This window comes from Phycomyces blakesleeanus, assembly GCF_001638985.1.
Source record: "Phycomyces blakesleeanus NRRL 1555(-) unplaced genomic scaffold PHYBLscaffold_28, whole genome shotgun sequence".
Taxonomy (NCBI): Eukaryota; Fungi; Mucoromycota; class Mucoromycetes; order Mucorales; family Phycomycetaceae; genus Phycomyces; species Phycomyces blakesleeanus.
In genome coordinates, this window is record NW_017265161.1 from 229,962 (window position 1) to 252,290 (window position 22,329).

At 35.8% G+C, this 22,329-nt stretch overlaps 4 protein-coding genes across 4 annotated transcripts; 1 reads left to right on the plus strand and 3 right to left on the minus strand.

The window, feature by feature from the left end:
• Positions 1-1,592: 1,592 nt before the first annotated feature.
• PHYBLDRAFT_173984 (hypothetical protein) lies at positions 1,593-4,482 on the minus strand (the record flags this gene model as incomplete). The annotated part of the gene is made up of 7 exons (XM_018437164.1): positions 1,593-1,741; positions 1,952-2,517; positions 2,581-3,095; positions 3,663-3,837; positions 3,952-4,073; positions 4,135-4,204; positions 4,280-4,482. The coding sequence occupies 7 exons, from the start codon at positions 4,480-4,482 to the stop codon at positions 1,593-1,595; spliced, it is 1,800 nt and encodes a 599-aa protein (XP_018285699.1).
• Positions 4,483-4,824: 342 nt separating this feature from the next.
• Positions 4,825-5,538, plus strand: PHYBLDRAFT_173985 (hypothetical protein; the record flags this gene model as incomplete). Its single annotated transcript, XM_018437165.1, has 3 exons — positions 4,825-5,031; positions 5,086-5,443; positions 5,510-5,538. The coding sequence occupies 3 exons, from the start codon at positions 4,825-4,827 to the stop codon at positions 5,536-5,538; spliced, it is 594 nt and encodes a 197-aa protein (XP_018285700.1).
• Positions 5,539-6,413: 875 nt separating this feature from the next.
• PHYBLDRAFT_151177 (hypothetical protein) lies at positions 6,414-12,338 on the minus strand (the record flags this gene model as incomplete). The annotated part of the gene is made up of 15 exons (XM_018432622.1): positions 6,414-6,824; positions 6,973-7,254; positions 7,361-7,405; positions 7,573-7,787; positions 7,931-8,105; positions 8,176-8,591; positions 8,752-9,611; positions 9,994-10,078; positions 10,168-10,305; positions 10,478-10,911; positions 11,077-11,221; positions 11,338-11,479; positions 11,660-11,725; positions 12,066-12,101; positions 12,291-12,338. 15 exons carry the CDS (start codon positions 12,336-12,338, stop codon positions 6,414-6,416), a joined length of 3,498 nt encoding a protein of 1,165 aa, XP_018285701.1.
• Positions 12,339-15,371: 3,033 nt separating this feature from the next.
• On the minus strand, positions 15,372-16,709 carry PHYBLDRAFT_72671 (hypothetical protein; the record flags this gene model as incomplete). Its single annotated transcript, XM_018442691.1, has 2 exons — positions 15,372-15,927; positions 15,991-16,709. The coding sequence occupies 2 exons, from the start codon at positions 16,707-16,709 to the stop codon at positions 15,372-15,374; spliced, it is 1,275 nt and encodes a 424-aa protein (XP_018285702.1).
• Positions 16,710-22,329: the final 5,620 nt, after the last annotated feature.

Sequence of the window (22,329 nt, forward strand, 5' to 3'; positions counted from 1 at the left end):
ACTTGCCTAAATTAGCCTTCAATTCAAACTCATTTACCCATAGTCATTATAAACTAATAGGCTAAAACAGGCATTCTATTGACTATAAAAGTTATGTGTTTGTAACTCGTTACAAGGTGGGAGATATAAATTCTATCATTTCCTACTGATACGTGTTGAGTTTGTTATGTATGCAACTTGGTCAGAAAATAAGAATAAAATATATTAAAGAAGAATTACAAATGTAATTCTGGAGTATGAGTTTAGGTAGGAAAGATGATAATAAAGAGAAAGATGGATATAAAAGGGATACAGAGTATTTAGACAGATGATTGAATGCTCAACTTCACTTGGGACAGTTGAGGATGGAAAAGAAATAAAAGTGTTAACATAGAAGGTGAAAAGAGGTATAGTAACACTGTTGATTTTGTTCGGGACAATCCAAACAGGTAAAACAGCAAGGCACAGGAAAGTAAGATAGAAGAAGAAAATAAAAATACTGCTGATTTCACTCGGGACAATCAAGACAGATAGACAGCAAGGTATGAGAGATAAGTTTAGAGGAGAATTTAAGAGAATGCTGTTGATTTCACTCAGGACAATCACACAGATACAAAGAGACATGTGGTGATCCAGACACTTGGTTGTTGGATTTATTACATCTAAGAACATATTCCTATTATTATAGTAAAACAACTATCATTACAAGAACAAATGAATAATTTATTTATTTTACTTATGGTAAATCAATAAGACCAATAATTAATTACAGTAAGTACTGTAATTATGACAGCTCAGTAAGCACTGAGTTAATATGAGGACACTGCAATTAGATTAAATTATAAACATAGCAGTACCAGCTCTCTAATATCTAAATGAACTCAGACTTAAGAAATTAAGATGTGACTGACAAAGCAGATCGTGTTTTGATATAAAAAAGACAACTTTGAATTCTTTAATAAAGACAACCTATATACAGTCTCAAAGTATTCTTATATACGTCTCAATCTTTTTTACTGTTGATTTTATTCTATAAAACTTCACAAGACAGAAAGAGGAAAAAGAGGAAGAGGGTTTTGAACAGAGATATAAGACTTTAATGCGATGTATGATTGCTTTCCTATGGGTCAGGCAGAAAGCAATTCAGGGACGGTGATTTTAAAAGAGAGATAAGTGATGATGATGAGAAAAAATTGAAGAGGAAATGGTCGGAGAAGAAGAGAGATGAATTAGGGTGGGCGAAGCTGGAGAACACACAACACCCATGTCACTACATACTATGGGAAAAAGGTGGTCTTTTTTGAATTTATGACTTCATTTTTGGCCTATAATAATCAAAAAATCACCAAAAATCCAAGTTGAAACAAGAAAATCTTTGTTCTTTGAAATGGTTGATAAAAAGCAAATGAATCGCTTAAAATTAAATCTCAGGAGGGACAAATGTCCATTCTAATTAAACATCTTACATTTTTGGTAAATATAGATTGGAATTGAGAAATATTGGATGTCAGAAATAAAAAAAGAAAATATCTAAACTTTCTGCTGCTTGGATAAAATTTGTTGACAATTTGAAAAAAAAGAAAAATTTATTACAAAAAGAAAAAAAAAACAAATTATATATCACTTAAGGCACCAAGTGTCAATTTTGGGCCACGTTTAAGGCTAGGCCAAATGATGTAATGGCTACCATTGACATTTGATGACACCAAGCCAACAAACTCTACAATGTCACTGGCATGAATCACTATAGTCTTCGGCTTTACTACAGATGTAATAGGCAATCCATTTTTCAAATGCACACTATATATGGTTATGAGAGCTAGTGGCCATCTCTTCGAGTTGTGTACATGTTGGAAGAATATAACCACCTTTCCGAAGAAATGCTTATATCCTGGATGGTAAGAGTGGGATCTTCTGGAGTTCATGTCCACTTGTAGCTGCACATGAACATGCTATGCCTCTCTTGTAGAACTTTGGTTGAATGCAGCGTCAATAACACAACCATTAAGATAGACCTTGCAGCTTGTCTTTATGGAAGGCTCAAGCATACTACATTCTTCCCCCTTCAAATCATAAAACGTTTTAAGAAGCAATGAAAGATGAGATCTATCTTCAAAGCTATCGAAAATTGATAAATTCTTCAAAGGCCCCCAGAACTCAATCTCACACTCAGCATTGGCAGGATCACCTCCTTCTGTAACAGGCCACCTATTGGTATATGCACTGTAAACTAGAAGGTTAGCTGGTGGAGTTTTTGTGTTTGCAATGGTTGTCAGTTCTGCTACACGTTGGGATTGCGCCAGTCTGATCATGATGCTTCCAGCATTGACACTGACTTGGGAGTTACTCTTGATGGACCTGGAGTACTCACCAATGGCTCTTTCTACGGATCGTGTGCTATATGCTCTTGGCAGGCCATATAGATCAATCATTTGAGGATAATGCTGAATAATGTGCTGGTTAATTGTGAACACGCCAATGTCAATATCTGCTGTAGAAAGAAGACTCTCTAAGAATAAGTTCCATTCTACAAGATTACTAAGAAAAAAGATAAAAATAAATTACTATGAAAAATGAAATAAAATATGGCATTAACCATACCTTCTTATCGAGGTTTGATTCTCTGCTGATAACTCCCAGCTCATGAGTAAATTGCATGTTTGAACCAGGCCAAGTAATGCCTTTCGGGCAACCAAGCCTTGGACATGCTCTGCAACCAACGTGGGGACAACAAAGAGTAAAAAGTCTGCCCAATCCACAGCTCTAAAGAAATCGGCATTCTTTGTCACATATCTCCAGGCACTATGCAACGATGTAGGGATTGTGGATTTTGCGGCTACCATTGCAGTACCAATCTCCCTTTGAGTGGCAAGAGAAAGACATAGAGGATGCTTGATTCCATACTTTCTGCGTACAAGTCCCCATACCTGTTTACCGATTCCGTGGCACAGACCATGCATCTCATCTAACGCAAAAAAAAACGGGCCAGAGAATGTTTCCATTGAGGCTAACGGTGACTGACCATTGAGCCCCTTTCTGTCTTCACTGCTTGCCAGATTGTAGTTTCTGAAACTCTCCAGTGAGCGCGTCTGGGTTCCAGGCAACATGCGGAAGTACTGGCCATGTTTAGGAGTTTGGCCTACTACATGACAAATACAACAGCCATTCTTACTCGTGTGGCCAACATGGTATGCCAGCTTTGCCAGAGCCGGAATATCACCAGTGGCCATGAGGACATGTACCTTTGCCCTGATCGTTGTTGTTGGTGTCTTTACTTCCATGCCTTCTGTCTGGAGCAAACGGAGATCTCTCAGCATTGGCTCAAGAAAAGACCAGATGTCACTGGGACCAGTGCAACCAGGAAGCATTGCTATTTGGATCATCCTGTTTTTCTCATAACGGATCGTCAGATTCAAGTTCAAGACAGTTGCATGAACAATGTTTACTGATTCAGGTACATTGTGTGGGTTGAACCCGTCCATGGACAACGAAATCGCAATATCGTTTTCACCAGAAAACAGATGCTTCATGGATTGGTATACATGACCATCGAAAACATCTGCTTTCTGCCTGTCTTGGCTGGATTGGTGGTTATGACGATAGAGCATTTCAGCCCTGGTCTTGTCATCAGCCAAGCACAAAGCAAGCTGTCTGGCCAAAGGAAGCTGTACAATCGATCTCACAGGAACCCTGGTGTCACTTTCGCTAGTTTGGCCATTTTTGTATCTTGCTTCACCGCATTTTACGCATGCAATATCATTCTCGTTGTTGAACTGCATACAACCTCTGATGCAAATGTCGTATCCGTCTGCTTTGATACTCAAGAAGCGCTCAAGAAGCTTGTTTCCAAGGTGTGGGCTGCATGCTCGGTACGTAATATTGATAGAACAATCAAGGATCTGGTTGAAGTGTTCTACAATCTTTTCGTGGGCTCAACGAGAAATTCCGAACTCTTGGATCAACTGCATGAACGTGAGATTCTTTTTATCATCGTTGCTGGGAACAGGAAGAGGCTGGCTAAAATCAAAAACTAGCGAGGGTGTGGTGCCTTCAATTTCGTCAATGACATTCTCGCATTCTTCTCCAAAATCGTACTATAGTAAGATAAACAACAATAAGTATGATTATCATAATATATGTATTTATGTATCTCACCATGGACTCATCATCTTCAGTACTGTCAATGATATCCATATCCTCACTATTGCTTGTGTTGATGTTTTCTCTGTTTGTTTATCAAAGTATACAGCTAATTAATATACTGTCTATCGTTTTGTGTTTTTGCTTTTGATAAGCTTACTCAAAAGCCAAGTTAGGAACCATTGCTGATGTAAACTGGCTTTGATCAGGAAGAGAGACAGTTTGGGAAACTTCGCCATTGGCAAGTAATTCTGCCCTATTTGTCATGCATCGTTTGAGACATCTTTTATATGTTCGACTGTTATTAGGGGTCGACTTGCAAGTACAGCATTGGTAACGAGGGGCTTTTGTAATTTTGGACATGTTTGAGGTAGGTAAAAAAAAACTTTGTTATATAAGTAAGAATAGAATTAATTACTTTCTGAATGTATAGCTTTATACTTAATTATATAAAGACAATGATGTTATATGCATTCTGAATATATGCTCGGGATCTTAAAGAAGTATCTGTATGTCATCAGTGAAGTTACTAGATCAATGTTTCTTCAGGAGTAACCAATAGATTTGTACAAATAATTTGAAACTAATAATTTGAAGCTAAAAAATTGAAGCTAAAGATTTGAAACTAATAATAGTTTCTGGTAAAAAATTTTCTCTTTCTTTCTTTTTCTATAACAAACACGTAACTGATTTTTTTTTACAATTATGAACAATACAGACAATACAGTGCTTCAGTTGCTTCAAGGAATACAAGCTGCCCTTATTTCCCTAAAGAGTGGTCAAGAAGCATTGCTAGGCCGTCAAGAAGCATTAGAAAAAAAACAAGATGCGATGCAACTTCAAATGACAAGTTTTTACAATGAATTTAAAGATCGGGAATTTCCAGATAGAACTATTGTAACCTCTACCAGTGTAAGCAAATACTATAACAACTAAAGTCCTTTCAATTAATGTCAAACATAATAGACTCTTACTGGCATCATTCCAAGACCCGTATCAAAAATCAATGATATAACTTTAAAGCATATATACAAGATGATAACAGACGATCTTAGAATAGAATTGACCGAGGAAACCAAGAGAATTGTTAACACATGTACCAAGGTCATATGTGATCAACTGGCAGCTCTTCCATCTGTTCAGGATCTTGGAACAAACCCTGCCTGGTCATTGCTTCCTCAAGAGGATAAAAACAGGCTGTGTATCAATCATTCCATCATACTCAGAGACAATGGAATCGATTTTACCAGATGCCACAGAAACTGGGCATCAATTGCAAGGGTTAGCCAGCTCTGGAGAGGGCGCAAGAAGCGAGAATACTCTGGTAAGTTCATATCTGGTAGGTACAATAAATTGTGTAATTAATGTAAGAATATGTAATAATCTGAAGGAATTTTAGCCAGTACGATTCATGAATAAAATATTATTTCTATTATAACAACCAATAAAAACATTTTTAAATAATGATCTTCTATGAAATAAAACTTTTTTGCCCAATTAAAACTGTGAATGAATCAGAATATATATATGAGAACCAATTGAGAGAATACTTTTGTTTAAATGACCAATACTATCAATGTGCATACTGCAATAAAGTTTATATTATCCAATTAAAAGTAGCAGTATAACGAAAGTATTTTATGAGTGACAATACAAAGATTCTTTTTTTCCATCTATACCAATAAGAAAGCTCTTTTTTATTTTCTTTCTACCAATAGAACGAGAAGAATAATACATAAATTTAAATATCGGGATATGAATAAAATTTAACATCCATCAGTCAACGGAGATCTAATTATATTTCCAAAAATAGGGATGGTCTTTTTGCTGGTTTTACCAAAATTGCCACCCAAAAGACCACCTAAAATACCACCTAAAAGACCACCAAAAAGACCACCAAAAAGACCACTTTTTTTCCCGTAGTGACAGTGCCTGTCTCCATCATCCAAAAACCCCCTGTCCCCTAAGATTCACGCTTTTGAACCTTTCTATTGTTCTCTCTTTTGAGTTCAATATTTTTCTATTATGTTTTATCAAGTCCTTCTTGTGGAATAGAATATCAGCGGTTAGTACCTTTTACTTCAAAACTCGAGAGTTCTTGTGGAAAAGACAATTTACTTTTCCCTTATCTTGTAAAAAGTAAAGCCTGTTATCCTCAAACTAGGCGATTGCCTTTATTATTCTATTTCAATTTATATTTCTTCTCATATTTTTCCATTTCTCTTTCATCGAAATCTACCACATCGCCATGCACCACACGTGCCAATTGTGTATTTATATTTATATTTATAAAATCAAGACTCTATCAAAACCTTGGTTGCGGCCCTGTGTCCCTGTTCATACATCTTCCAGATCGGAAGTTCGGCTTGTTCCTTGTCTGTTGTATGTCCATCCTTTTCTTCTTCTTTTTCCCTTTCATCTTCTGGGTCATTTATCAAACATGTCTGGCCATCCAAGTATGCCATCATCAATGAATTTAGCAATTCCGCCTGGACAGTCGTCAGGCCTGCACTTGGCTGTTCATTTTCTATTTCATCTGTCAAGCTATACCATATCTCACCCAGCTGTCCAAACACTGGATCGGTGCCAAGCCTTTCTGGACCAATAACTGTGTGTGCCTGATGTGCGATCCAGAGAGCATCCTCCAATCCACGAGTACGGTATGAAACATGTTTTACTTTTTGATACGCTGCAAGATTTAGAATCTATTATCAAGCAATAATAAGTATAAATAATATAAATAATATAATATAATATAATACAAAAAAAGTGGTCTGATGTAATGTGTGATATTACATTTGGTTGATCTTAATGCCTAAAATGATATGCACAAAGATGGATTTATTTTCTTACCTTTAGAGAATGCTTTCCAAACTGTTCAATGGGTCCTCCAAACCCAAGAGTTTCTAGCCCATGATATGACGCACCAAGAGTGTCGACCAACAAATGAGTCTTCCAGATTTCTTCTTCTCGCTTGGCTTGAACCAAGGTCTGAAGTGCTTTTCGGTGGTCTCCTTGACCAAACCACATCAACCCACGTGCAACTCGTTTACCAATTCGTACAAAACTGTCAAATTCAGCAAACACCCAGCCCAATTCATCGTCTCTTCTAGCTTTTTTTTCTTCCACTGGTCCCTAACAAAAACCAGCAATAGATAAGGATGAGAAACATTCGATATAAACATATGTGCATTATTCTTCTTCTTACTATTATATTAAAAGAATATCAATAGTAGCTTACATTTGGATTACGCCAATAAAGATCAATAAAGTGGTCCAGAGCATCCTTATTTCCGGTTTTAGCCAAGAACAAATGAAAACTATTACATGCACATGCAGATAAATAATTAAAGATTATTTTTAGTTAATTTTCAATACAAATGTCACCTTTTTCTTCTTTTTATTCTTCTTCTTTAAAAATGAAAGCAAGAAATATATATAGAAAATGTATACTTGCTGTTGTAAGAGGTCAACTTCGGTGCTTTGATTGGCTATGCGCACCAGGTTTTCCCGACGCTCACAAAGTTCATCATACGAGTTTGGGGACAACGGAATATGACAATTATTATTGCCGTTTCCGTTGCCATCTTCTCCGTTGTCGTCATCACTGTTGGCATTGCTGCTGCTACTACTACTATTGTTGTTGTTGTTGTTGTTGTTTCCGTCGTCTTTTTAATAAAATTAGTCTTCGTCTTAATAACACAAACATTTTATAGCTACTACTACTACTAAATATTAATATCAGATGATAATAATTAATAATACTAATAATAATAATAATAATAATAATAATAATAAAAACAATATCTACCGATTCTATTTGTGGGCGTAAATCCCACTGCAGTCCCAACCGAGTCTCCGTCGTCAAACACCAAGGACCCTTCCGAAGTGGATGCACAGCTGATGGGAAGTCTTTCCAGAGTTTGCCAGTCGCTAATTGAGTAGATTTCTTCCTCAAACTGAGCATTGTCTTCTTGAACAAATGCCTTATATAAATATAAATATAAATTTATAAAATAAGAATATATTTGCTGCGATTCATTCCTTGTTACTTACGACAAGATCTTTTGGTATGACGGAAAGACAATCTGATGCGGTAATACAATCTCTTTCCTTTTCTTCTTCTTTTACGTGCTCTAGTTCTTGGTCTTGTTCTTGTTTTGAAACATTATCATAATCATTATCGTTATTAGCTGTGGAGGTGGACGCCATATAAAACAACATGAGCGGAGTCATAGTTTCTCGCTCTACTCTTTCGGCCGTAACAGGCTCTACAGAGGCATCACGGAAACGGAACCAGTGTCCCTCAGACTGAGTGTGATTGACCCTGATATAGGCCCATGTGTGTCCCTTGCCTTCCTGACCATCATTGTAGACTGTGCAATATAAATCATATCGGCACCTTTTCATCTCGTTTTCATCAAACAGACTTTCCAATTTACGACCCAATTCCTTTTCATTTGCCTCCAAGTCTATAATTCAATTCAATTCAATTCAAATTAAAAAGAAAAATTGATAAGAAATTGATTCAACTTGCCAGAATTGACAGTCAATGGAATGATGGTAGTTATATTAGATATTATACATATATATATATATATGTGTGTGTGCGTTATTGTAGTTTCCGTTTACCTTTTAATTCTTTCTTTATAAATTCACCTGCAGATATAATGGCTGATTCAGTAGCTTTCAGGTTTTCAATAACTTTTGAAACTTTTGTTGTATCTGCTGTATTTGTAGAATTATGATCATTATCATTAACATTATTATGGTTATATGTGCTATGAGTGTTACTGGCGGTAGTATTAGAAGTATCAGTAGCAGTAGTAGGAATATGGGACTGGTCTTTCTTGGCTTGAAGATATTTCAAGGTATCCTCAAGAATGGTGGTCGTATGAAATTTGTTAAAATTGTCAATCGTGATCTCGGTCAGCTGGCGCTTCTTGAGTTTGTTCTGTGCAATTGTCGCTCGTAACTTCTCGGCCTGTTGATACTTTTCCTTCGAATGGGACTTGTTGGCCGTCAAGTATCGATCCAGGTAGATGGTATGATCCAAACGAAAAGATTCTTCCGAGTCAGACTGATCCGAAGATTCTGTCTCTTCTGTTCGGTCTTCAAGAGTGACAATCAAAATTGGAGGTATCTGCTCAAAAGTTGTAACCTTGCATTTTACTTGACCATCATCAATATCATTGTCATCTTTGTAACTAGTGTTGAGCTTTATGTTGATTTGATCACCAGTAGTATCACTGACTGTTGTAATTTCTGTTTCTGTTTTGGCTTCATTTTGGGCTTCGGTTTCAGCTTCGGCTTCGGTTTCGGCTTCGACTATATCTTTGGCTTCGATTTCGGCATTGTCGTTTCCCACATCAAGATCGGTATTTTTTTCTTTGGTGATCTTGATGGGAGCAATACTACTGTTGCTACTAAGCTCATCATCGTCTTTGGTACTTTCGCTTTCGTAAACTAGTGGATCTAGACACTCGTGGAAACTATGTGAGTTATGATCAATTCCTAGAGTGTATATAAATATAATAGAGAAAATTAAAGGATTAAGGATTATGTGTGTTATGTCTTTCTTTTTCTGTTCTATATGTTTATGGTTATAGTATAGCTTATGAAAAAAAAGGATATGAGATAATAGATCTCTTCAATCTCTGTTTCTTTTGTGTACTCCACCAGGGCCTTTATCAGAAACATACTAGAGATAATATTAATAAAAGTATATATATATATATTATGTTGTTCCATTAAAAACCATTCAGATATGATTTTCTACTAGCACAGCCTCCATATCCGCTATCCACTATATCCACCACGACAACTACAACTAATCTTAAATTATAATAATTTAAATAAATTTCAAAAACTTACTCGCGAAACGAAGGTGTAGACTCGTTTGATTTTTCGGATAGACCATCAGTCTCAACCAAGCAACCGATCAACATATCCAAGAAGCCTTATTGTGCGTTTAATTAATTGTGAACTTTGTTAAAAACAATATTGTTTCTCGTCCTCTCTCTCTCTCTCTCTACTTGCTTTACTCACCATCTATATTTTTGTCACTGAATTCCCAATGAGGTGAGGCCATCCTAGCACTCAATGCACGAATCACAGGAGACACGTTTCCATAGCGCCGTTTTGACAGGCTTAGGAACGCAAACAGTTTCTGGATCTCGGCCAACACTAGAATATCATTAACGAATGGTAAGAGTGATGATTTAGTTACAGTCAAACAAACCGATATCAAATAAATTAATTATCATGTTAAGCAAAAAAAACACACACACACACAAAATCCATTCGCTTGTTTGGCATATTCCTCTTCTCTTTGTATTCTCTTTCATTGAATACATACCACGAAGTGACAGGGGCATTGATTGGATATCCTTTTCCAGTGTACTTTTTAGATCTGGGTTGTTGAGATCTGGCCAGCCATCATCGCAATCATCATTACTATTACCACCACTACCATTGATACCGCCTTCCCTTTCTTCTTGTGATTGATCGTAGTTACTTTGTCCTTCCTCAGATGTATTCAATTCTTGGCTATTCTGCAGATGTTTTTTCTTGTCGGATTCATCAGCATCTGACATAGGGTCTTGAGAGCAATAGGTAAAAGGGGACACGGCATCTCCAAACCCCTTCCAATAGTTCAATGGTGTTCCCCATTGGATCGGAACTGGACGAAAGGCAAGTATGGCCTTTCTGAACAAAGGCACGTGAAACAATGCTTGAAACAAGGCAGGTGCATAAGTAAAATGATGAGATGGAGGGCACAATCCAAGAGGACTATAGAATATTGTGCATCCATCAAATATATATATATAGAAGTGAGTGATAAGTATTGTTAATTTCCCTTGACATTAATCATGGCCCGTTATTTTTCTATGCATATTATATACTTGCATGTGTTCTTTTGCTAGTCTGTCGCGTGGATCATCAGGATCTCTCCACCTGGTTAGGGCAGATGGTGTATAGGCCGTGTCAGACGATAGTATTGGTGTAGCAGGAGGACCGACAAATGGTACGACACTCCACTGGTCTGGTTTATTTGATTCTGGTCTAATAGGTTCTTCTTCATACTCACTGTCCTGAAGAACTTTTATTGTTAAAAACATTGAAGGGATTTTTTAGGGGAGTTTTGGGATTGTTGTTGTTTTTGTTTTATTTAGTCATTAAAAGATAGTAACAGTAAAATATATAAATGTATTATACCTTGAGTTGATCCTGCACTACCTCTTGTAGAATCCATAGAGTGTGTATCTTGTACTATTGCAGTATCTTCTTGGTTCCAAATTGGCCAATCTTTTGGCTCTTGTTGAGAATTGCTGGCTGTCGTAGTAGTATTGACTGGAATCTTTATTTTTTGATGTTGTTGTTTGGCATGTTGATACAAGTACAAATTTACATACATTTATCGTTAGTACTCGTGTATATGTTTCAGTTGCATGTCAAGTCATTCCAAATTCTCGACCAGAGGCAATTACTTTTTGCTTATTAATTAATTAGTTAATATTTTTTCTACTTTAACTCTCACCTCTTCATCGTCTGCATTACCCGAGAATATATAGTCTGCCGCACGAGCAACGTCAAAATTGTATCTCTAATCAAAACATATAAGTCATAACGATTCTTTTTTTTTTTTTTTTTTTTTTTTACTTTTATATAATTATTTAAATATAACCAAGAAAAACGAACGAACGAACAAGCAAGCAAGCAAGCAGTAAAAAAATAATAATAATAAAAAGTTTATTGTATTTTGCGGTCATATAGAGTATCTTAATCATTATCATTATTAACAAAAAGAGAGGAAGGTGATATGAATTGCTGAGCAATTAGAAAATAATTATTCTGATTGTGTTTTTTTTTTCTTTTGTAATTGTAATGGTAATGATAATATTCTTATTATTATTATTATTATTATTTAAAGAAATGTTACTTACTGTCAAGGCTTTATGGGCCTGCTTTTGGGTAATGCCCTACAATGGAAAGTGTAGATATATAAAATAAAGGGAGGTCTAGTTAATAAGCGTAATATGATATATAGAAAATAACAGTAATAAATAATCAAATTCAATTCAATATATAATATGCATTTATAATTCGAGTTTATTATAAAGGCACAAGGGCTATATGTATATCGATATATTTGAAATGTTGTATTTTACAAGGTCCATTAGCTGGTAAATCGCCTCGCTGTAATCCTCTGTTGACATTTTGATTTTGGAGAGAATCAGCAGTGTGCAATAAAGAAAAGAAAAAGAAAGGAACGGATATGCCAAAAGGTCCGAGTTTGAAAAATAAAACAAATATTATAATATAGTATAATATATTATATACAAAGAGAGAGTACAGTTAAATGTTCAAAAATATTAGTGTCGAAATGGATCAAGACAGCAATCAAATATTGATATGAAAATATGAACCAAGAAAATGATAAAAGCCCACCTTTATTTTATATCACTTTATTAGATTTTATTTATAATATAAAGGCGTGCAACTGTTAATAAGCTGTACATATAATGTAATGTGATGCATACAGTAGCAGGAATGTTTGTCAAATGTTAATATGTATATTATATCAATCATTAAGCTATGGCAATTATGAATGAATTTTCTTTTATTGTTTCGCTTTTATTACTGCTGCTGCTACTGTTTTTTTTTTACTATTATTATCATCAAGTCAAGAAAGGGCGTGTCTTTGTATTCATTTAAAGCATTATAGTGTCTAAATAGGTATAAGAGCAATAATACTTTATTGATTTATTCGTTTTCTTGGTCGATGTCTTCTCTCTTGTTGTATACATATTAATGTCAGAAAGCCTGAAAGGACTCAAATTTGCTACCTTGCACTAATCTACCTATCTAGCCACCATTCTCCTGAAAGCTTGTTTGGTTGACAGTGTATTGAATACTCACACATTTCTATTCACGTCACCGGTAAACAACCTACCCATTCAATTCAATATAGAAATGTAAATATAAATATGTATCGAATAAACAAAAAGGCCTGATTCAAGAATATACTGGAATCATTCGTCATCCCCACTCAATGACGTGAGACAACACTTTACATCATCTCCTTTTGTTTATATCTTATCTATAAAAGAAAAACACAATCACAAACAGAAATAGAATCATCGTCTTTCCCTTTCCATCTCCTTGCCTTTCTTTTTTTTTGTTCTTTTAGTTGTCCAACCATCTCTGCAATGGCTGTGAGGCACAATCAATAAATAATTACGGCTGTATATAGTTGGAGCACTTTAAAACTGAGGGGGGGAAGTCAATAATGGTCTCTTGGGGCTTTCCTGAGCCAGTTTGAGTGGAAACCCCTTCTTGAAAGCATTATTTTCTCAAATCGGACATTAACATCAAAGTCGCGGAGAAAACGATGATAAGCACGACAAGACCATTTGGGCTAGAGATCCTATCTTCTTTACATAATGAGCTTACATTGCGCGTATATAAACAGAGATATAGACGCTGGTCAAGGCATAGATCAAGGAATAAAAATAAAGTAAGTAGATCAATTGATGATGTATAGCTACACACAGCTAATATATATATAATATGTGGATGTTAAGATTTTTAGTTGGAAATAAAAGAAATAATATGGATTGTGTCAAGGCCTAGATTGGCTTAACTATGAGAGCGGCCAGAGACAAAGACTTTTCTCTAGACACACCATAAGAATTGAAAATCTAGAACTCCACTTTGAATTACTGGCCGCTGTCTGGATCAATTAATAAAACAACAAGACATCGAACGTCACGTATACAGGCGAGAGAATGTAACCACCAATGATGGTGCAACAACAATAGAGCGACTAGAACAACTAGAACAAAGCTAAAAGCAAAACAAATGTATTCTGCAATGGCCGTGCACTTGATTCTTTTCTTGTCTCTAGACCAGCACAGCTATTGACAAGAACAATGAGTGAGAACATAAATCTCGCTTCATTGATCCATTCTTATGTGGCCTTTTTGATGATCCCAATCAAGAGATTATTCTTTTAGGATGTAAATTGAAATAAGGATGGACGCCAGAAAGAACGACGATTTGATAAACAAAACCAGACCCGACATTTGAATGACCAGACGTTGCGGTAGTCGATTAAGAGCAACTATTTTCTTTTATGTAAAGACGCATTGGATACCCAAAACATGGTAGCTGTACTTGGAATCCAAGCAATTGGTCGATCAATTTCCTTTTATATCCTACTGTTGCCCTCAGATGAATATATATATATATATATATATTTCTCGAACTTGGAGAAAGTTCAGGTACTTTTGAGCCACTTTGCATCCTGCCAACCCCAGGTTTTGTGATCCTGACCGACAACGTCCTATCATTGACAAACAAGATTTCAACCGGATCTTTTCTTTATCGCAGAATCGAAAACGGTTTTGCCCACTCCAACAAAATATAATTATTAGTAAATATGTATATTTTCACAAATACAGATTCAGTTTGATCAAATTTCATATAACATTCCACCAAGAGTAATGATATTTTTATTTACATATTTAAAGAAGAAGAAAAGAAAGAAAAGAAAAATACACAGGACAGGATACAGACAAATTATGAAAGAATTGAAACATGAATAATATTATTATTTTGTATCTTTTGCTTTTTTTTTGTTTTGGTTTGGTTTCTTCTCTTTGGTTATGTACATTTAGTAAGATAATGGAGATGATTTGTAGAATGTATAAGTGTGCGAATATGAAAGTATTTTTTTAAAGAAGAAAAAGAAAATAGAAAGAGTAGGGTAAGAGGAGAAAGGAGAACAATTGATCTGCTTCTTTGTTGGTTTTTGTTTTTTTTTTGGGTTTGTAGTTGTAGCTGTAATTGCTTCTATCTAATGAGAGAGAGAGAGAGAGAGAGAGAGAGAGGAGAGAATGTATAATGTATGGTTTAGATGTGCAAGTTGGAGAAATTTGAGGTGGAGGAAAAGGGAGAAACTAAATGTATAATGTAATGTAATGTAATGTAATGTAGTGTAGTGTAGTGTAGTGTAATGTAATATAATATAATGTAGTGTAGTGTGATGTGTTGTAATGTGGTGTAGTGCAATGCAATGCAAAGAAGATAATAAAAGATAAGATAAAAAAAAAAGAAAGATGACGAAAGCCATGAAAATCATATCTCCCTCTCTTTTCTTTTTTTTTTTCGTTTTGGTTTCTTTGCTACTCGGCCTTTAATATTCCTCGTCTTTCCTCTTCTTTATGTGTAGGTACAGTGTGTGCCATTTAGTGGGTAAGCAGAGTGTCTGGGCGTTGTTCATAGCGTGGTGTATATTCTGGCAAGTCGAAATCAACATAGGCTGCATCGTCTCCACCGACGTTTGTCATGACAGTATTGAATTGTGGGCGTGCTGAGGAGGAGTTGGACAGAGATGCGGAAGATGCAGTGTTGATACCGCTGTATGACATTAATGGTGGTGGTAAGGAAGAGGAATTTGTATAGTTGTTATTAGATGATGATGATGTTGAGGTAAAGTCTTCGTTGTAGTTGTTATTGGAGGCAGGATAATCGGTGATAATGATTGGGAATCGTAGTACGAGGGGCTCGATTGCAGGAGAGTCAAAGTGGAGGGTAAGTTTGCATCTGTGGGCAATTTCGATAAAAGGGCTAAAATGGTGGGTTCGGACAGGACGTTTGACGGTAGAAGATTTTTGCAGGGGAATCGGTGTGCGGATAAAATGGGTTTCTGAGCTGGTAGTTACACCGGAAGGATGGTAAGGAGCAGAAGGGAATGATGTTACGATTGGAGGTAGGCTATGAACACCCATCTTTGTACAGAATCTAACAAGGACAAGTCAAGTCAAGTCAATACAAAATATTTCTTTCTTTAGATTTTTGGGTTACCTGTAGGTCTCAACTTCTTCAAGACTAAGTTCTGCTCGACCCAATTCAACCAATTCCTTCTCGACACTCCAGCGTAGAGCAATGACGATTTCGCCGGATTCAATGGCCACAGCCTTGGGTACGTCTGCAGACCATTCGAACCATTCTCTAACACCATGATACTCTACACTTGGGATCATTGCACTTGAGCTGGGTAAGTAGTGACGGCAGATCAGAACCGGTCGTTGGATTCGGTACTTTTTGAAGAAGGTTCCGGCCGAGAAGTTTGCGACGAGCATGTAGTCGACAAAGGCATGATCGGTCTTTACAGTCGGGGGTAGGTTTGCAGGCAAATGGAGGCCAAAATCGATTTTTGCTTCGCCAGAGAAGATGAGTTCCTTTTCGATTTCGCAGACTGGGACAGTGGTCTGGAGGTGGGTCAGGACAGACTCATCCTGGAGGTCGTGGGAGTTGAAGGCGTGGTCACGTGGCAGGGCAGAAGGTGGGGCATCAATGGAGAGACCAGCCTTGCCGACCAGGGTCAGAGTGACACGGTTCCATTTTATCTTACGATCGTTAAAGTGGACAGTGCCCATAAGCTTTGGACGAACGTGGGACATTGGATTTTCGGTGGTGGCTGGGCCGATGTAGAATACAGGACTTTCGACGGTGACATCGACAGGAGGGAGGTTTTTGGATTTATAGAGTGAGTCCGAGGAAGATGTAGTGAATCGCTTCATTGTATTAGAATATGAACAGCAAAAGAAAGATTTTTATATAAAAGAGAATTGATTGGGTTGCTATACAGGATGAAAGTGACAATATTTATTATTACAATTAGTATTAGTTTTGGTGTAAGAAAACAAAGATTTATATTATCTCTCCCTCTATATATATAAATTCTCTCTTTTTCTCTTGTGAATCTATATATAAAAAAGAAGAAGAAGGAAAATTATTGAAAGGAAAAAGAGAAACAAAAATTGTAAAAAAAATAAATAAAATAAATAAATAAACAATTGGTTGATTACCATAAAAGGAGTTCTTAACACCAGTCCATTGAGTACAAGAGAAAAAAGAAAAGAAAGTTTTTGTAATACTCAGCTCGTGTGACCTTTTTTTATTTTTATTTTTATATGTATATGTATAAATACCAAGAAATCAAAAAATAAAATGAGCCAATAATATAGCACACCGTAGGAAAGTCGGCTGCCTATTCGCTGAGTAAAACACAAAAAAAACGTGTTACTTTTTTTTTCTTCTCCAGTGTTATTCCTTTTCCCATTGTACTCCAATAACACAAGAAGAACAAGAAAGAATATAAAACAAGGCATTAATTTATTTCCTGTGTTTGTGCCCGTGTCTCCCTCTCTCTCTCTGTGTGTGTGTGTGTGAAAATGTGATAATGTGAGAGAATGAGAGTGAGAAATAGAGTATATTAGAGAAAGAGAGAAGAAGGGGGGATGACGTAGGACAAATGTACAAAATATCAATGTGGAGAAGGAACCGAATAAAAGAAAGAAAGAAAAAAGGGCATAAATTCAAGCAATTTATCATTTTTTTCTCTCTCTCTATTTTGCACACAAACTACTTTTAACAATCATACACCTACACTTTACACTTGCTGTTAACTGATAGGTTTACTGTTAGGGCTAGCATCTGTGCCAGTGTCAAAATTGATCTTTTCTATGTATATTTTGTGCGTGATCCACAGTGCATCAAAGGAAACAACAGCAATAACAACAGCGGTAATATTAATATTACGCTATTCTATTCTATTCTATTCTATTTTGACTTTATACAACACTTTATGAAAGCATTATAATAATGAACTGCACAGAAATGGCAATATATTCATTTAAAAGCAACAAAAAAGAGAGCAATATTCGCCATTTGTGCTCCTGATTTCACTCTATTTTTCTTTTTCACAAATATATATATATATATAATAAAAACCAATTGAATATGCTTTTTGACATCCTTATTTGGGTCTGTCTTTCCAAATATAGTCTTTGAGAATTTTGATTGGTAACAACAGCCTAAAAATATACCTTTTCTTTTTTCTCAATTATACATATATACATATATATATATATATACATTATAAATGTCTGGGCTTTAAATATTTGAACAATTTATATACATTTACATCTGTCCACACAATATTAATTGATCAATCTATCAAGCAATCAATCATTTAATTTAACGTATTTGATTTGATTTTAAATTGTGATAATTATTTGGCACAACTATGTACCATTTGTATTATATAATTCCAAAATGGTTCCTTTATTTTAATCAATTTTCATTTCATCGACTTCTTGATCTTCTTCTGGATGTAGCAATTCTTCTGTCTCTGTCTCTCTCACGATCTCTTCCTCTTTCTCTATCCCTGTCTCTGTCTCTATCCCTGTCCCTTTCTCGGTCCCTTTCTCGGTCTCTCTCACGATCTCTCTCACGATCTCTCTCGCGATCTCTTTCTCTGTCTCTGTCTCTATCCCTGTCTCTTTCTCTGTCTCTTGTTCTACTGGTACTTGTTCTACTTCTTCTATCATCATCATCAGCTCTTCTAGAATAACCTACAAGACAAAACAAAAAGTAGATAAATATCAACACCTTAACTACCTCTCTCTCTCTCTCCCTATTTGCTTTCTTGGTTGAATCATTAAATATCTATACTTACTATCATCGCCACGACGAGAACGATAGTCTCTGTCTTCTTGGTGACGTGAAGACCACTCACTACGACGGGACTGACTATACTGAGAAGATGCTACACCAGCAGCACCAGTAGTAGAAGATGAAGATGATGAAGGAGGAGGGGCGGTTGCGCTACCAGCAGCACCAGCAGTAGCAGCACCATCAGCACCAGAAGTAGCAGTAGTACCAGCAGCAGCAGCAGCAGGAGCAGCAGCAGCAGCAGCGGTACCAGAACTTCCAGTAGAGTTAGCAGCAGTGGTAGTACCATTGTTGTTGTTGTTGTTGTTAGCAGCAGCAGCAGTGGTAGTAGCGATAGTGGTAGCAACAGGAGGGGCAGCAGCAAGAGCCGCGGCAGCAGCAGCAGCAGCAGAAACAGTCGCGGCAGTAGGAATGATTGGCTTGTGGACGTGTATATTGTGCATATGTTGGTTATGCATATGTGGATTGGAAAGATGTGTATTGTGAATATGTGCTCCAGGAATCATTACATTGTGATGGTGATGATGGTGATGGTGATGTGGATGGTGTTGATTGTGTAGATTGTGTGGGTTGTGAAGACCCACACCAGGAACATTGACTACCATGCCACCTGGCATATTACCAAGTGAAGGAACATTGGCCACCCCAATAGGAACAGGAGGAATGATATGATGTCTTGCAGGAAGAATCATTTCTTTTACTTTTGACACACGATCCATACTACAAAGAGAAGATTAAAATAAAAAGGGCGTTATCGTCAGTTAATATTATTATTTACATATATATCTATTGAGATTTGATCTTTACCGAATGGGATGCCATCCTCCAAATGGATGAGATTGCATGTGCAGGGCAGCTTCTGCTTGTTCAGTCGTGGCAAAGGTAATGATTGCTCGATCCTGGGCTTGATCAATAGACACGGGATTCAACAATCGAAAGAACTGCTGGATGTCGTTTGAGGTTGTGTGGGGTGGAAGGTGAGAGATTTTTACACAGTTGTCCAGGGTTCCATCGTGGATTGGCATTGGAATCCAGGGAGGAGATGCCAATGGGGTTGATTTCAGGTGAGCCAATAATCCAATCACCAGAATTCTGTCGCCCATCATAGTACCCGACAGATGCAAGGCTGTGTTTGCTGCTGCAGAGCTGTCAAAGGTAACCAAGCAATTGTGTGATCCATCTAATGCACTACACACAATCAGAATGAATAAAGAATGTATGTATATTTGTATATTTGTAGAAATATATATATATATATGCGTTTGTGTATGTATACAAAAGTAATTGAATATTATATATATATATATATAATATGATAAAAACAAATAGACAAGGTAGACGAGATAGACAAGATAAACGAAGGTTGATTTTTATTATTATTATTATTGTGAATGTATAAATGTACACAATACACACAAAACAGGTCAAAAATATAGATATACATATAATAGAATCCTTTGTAAAGAATTAATATTAGAGCTTTTTTTTATACATATATATATATAGCGACTATTTACCTCGTTAGTTCAAGGTTGAGAATTGTACCAAAGATCGAAAATAGCTGAACGAGCGACTGCTGGTCTATTTGAGTAGGTAGATTTATTGCGTGTATCGTTGCATCCAATGGTCGTATATAACTAGACATTTATATTAAATGAAAAGAAGGAAGGGGGGGGGGGGGGGGGGGGTTGAGAAAGAAAGAAATAAAAAAAGACAGAAAAAAAAATTGAAATTTTGGGCATTTGCGGAGAAAATTGCTTAATTTTGTTTTTTTTTATTTATTTTTATTTTTATTTTTATTTTTATTTTTATTTTATATTATATTATATTATTTATTTATATTATATTATAGTGCCTTATAATATTTAAACAAAAATTGTACTTTTTTTTGCATTTTGGTGTCTTTAATCAGGAACAAATATCATTGGCCAATATGTCTTCCTTAGGATCTTCTTTACGCATCTTATAGCAAACAATTCTTTTAAAAGAAGTCTATGAAATATTTTATGGTTGTGCATGAGCATTGGTATCAATATGTTTGTAAAGGTATACTAGTGCTGGTCTAAATCATGAAACCATTTGAACGTTATAATAAGAGCAAGACAAACAAAAATAAAGAAGAAATAGTTTTCTTATTTATTTTCGCTGGACCATGTACCTTTATTGACACGGAGGCTTATAATAAGCAACACAAACACTCCTCCAGCTTATGCTAGTATAACACTGTCTTATACCTATGCTTCCAAGCTTGAGAAGAAATGGTAAGCATTCTGGTTAAGGGTGGTTAGAACTATGCTACAAAGAAAATGAAAGAGACTTGGTGATTATAACAGTAAGCAAGATAATTTTAGTGTTTTCTTAAAAGAGCCATCAGATATTGGTAGCCATGGCAATTCGAACATTAGAAAGTCTAATTATCCGTCATATATTTTGGTAATGGGATGCTTGGGAAATATTTGGTCAAATTTAACGGCCTCAGAACTTCAGGGGGGGTCATTAGATGTCATTTTGGCGTCAGCTTAAATCTAGATAAAGATCTGGTGATTTATTTACTTTTTGTTGTGGACGAATTTTTGTACAAAAGATAATCAAACTGTTTTTTACGAGTATATTAGTACTTTAATATAGATGTACAACTCATATAAAAAAGAAGATATTCTTACTGCAGCAAACACTGCTTTATATAACTTTCTAGCTTGCACAAGTTGTAGACCGATATTGTAGGACGATAGAAATGCTTTAAAGAACATCCTTGGTTTGTCTTAATCTCGAGTTTAAACTGTATATAAATTAAGGTAGAATGAAAGAAGGCTATTGGAATTTATGGTTTATTTTTGGGATATTTAAGCTATATTCTACTTTTTGAGTTTATCATATAAATAGGCCTATAAACACTTGACATTAATAATAAATATTGATTGATTGGCTGGTTTTTCAGTCATTCATTTATGTATTTATGTATTTATTTATTTGGGTTTTGGTTATTTGACAGCCAATATATAATGCATATATATATAATATATATATATATTATGTAAATTACATGTGTGTGTGTATGTGTTTAATGTATGTGTATATAGTTGAAACTTGATACTTTGATATATATACACACATACGCACCCATGTATATATATATGTATATAAAGGGAATAAAAAGAAAGAAAGAAAAGTTAGAAGAGAAGGGGGGAAGTCAGAGGAGGTAGAGGAGGTAGAGAGAGATGAGAAGAAAGGAAGGAAAGGGGATATCAGAAAAAGGGTAATAGTTAAATAGTTAAATAGTTAAATAGTTGATGGTAATAGTAATAGCAATAGTAATAGCAATAATAATTATAATGGTAATGGTAATAAAACAGACAAGGCAAACAAAATCAGAATCAGAATCAGAATCAGAATTCAAATCAACACCTTTGACTGTGCCATTCAGGTGCATTTGGGTTTAGACCCTTCTTTGAATGAACCTTGCGTAAGAACTGAGGTGATGCTGCACGGGTCATTGGTGGTGTGGTGAGATATGTGTTTGTTGTGGCAAGGGGTGGGGTCGGAGGACTGGGAGGAATCTTGACACGGCAATGAATAAGCTCGCCATTCATGTGAGTATCGAATACCAAGTAGCCACCTTCTTCCTTGAGAGAGTTTGTGGGATGATTGAGGTTACTATTGCTGTTGCTGTTGCTATTGGTGTTG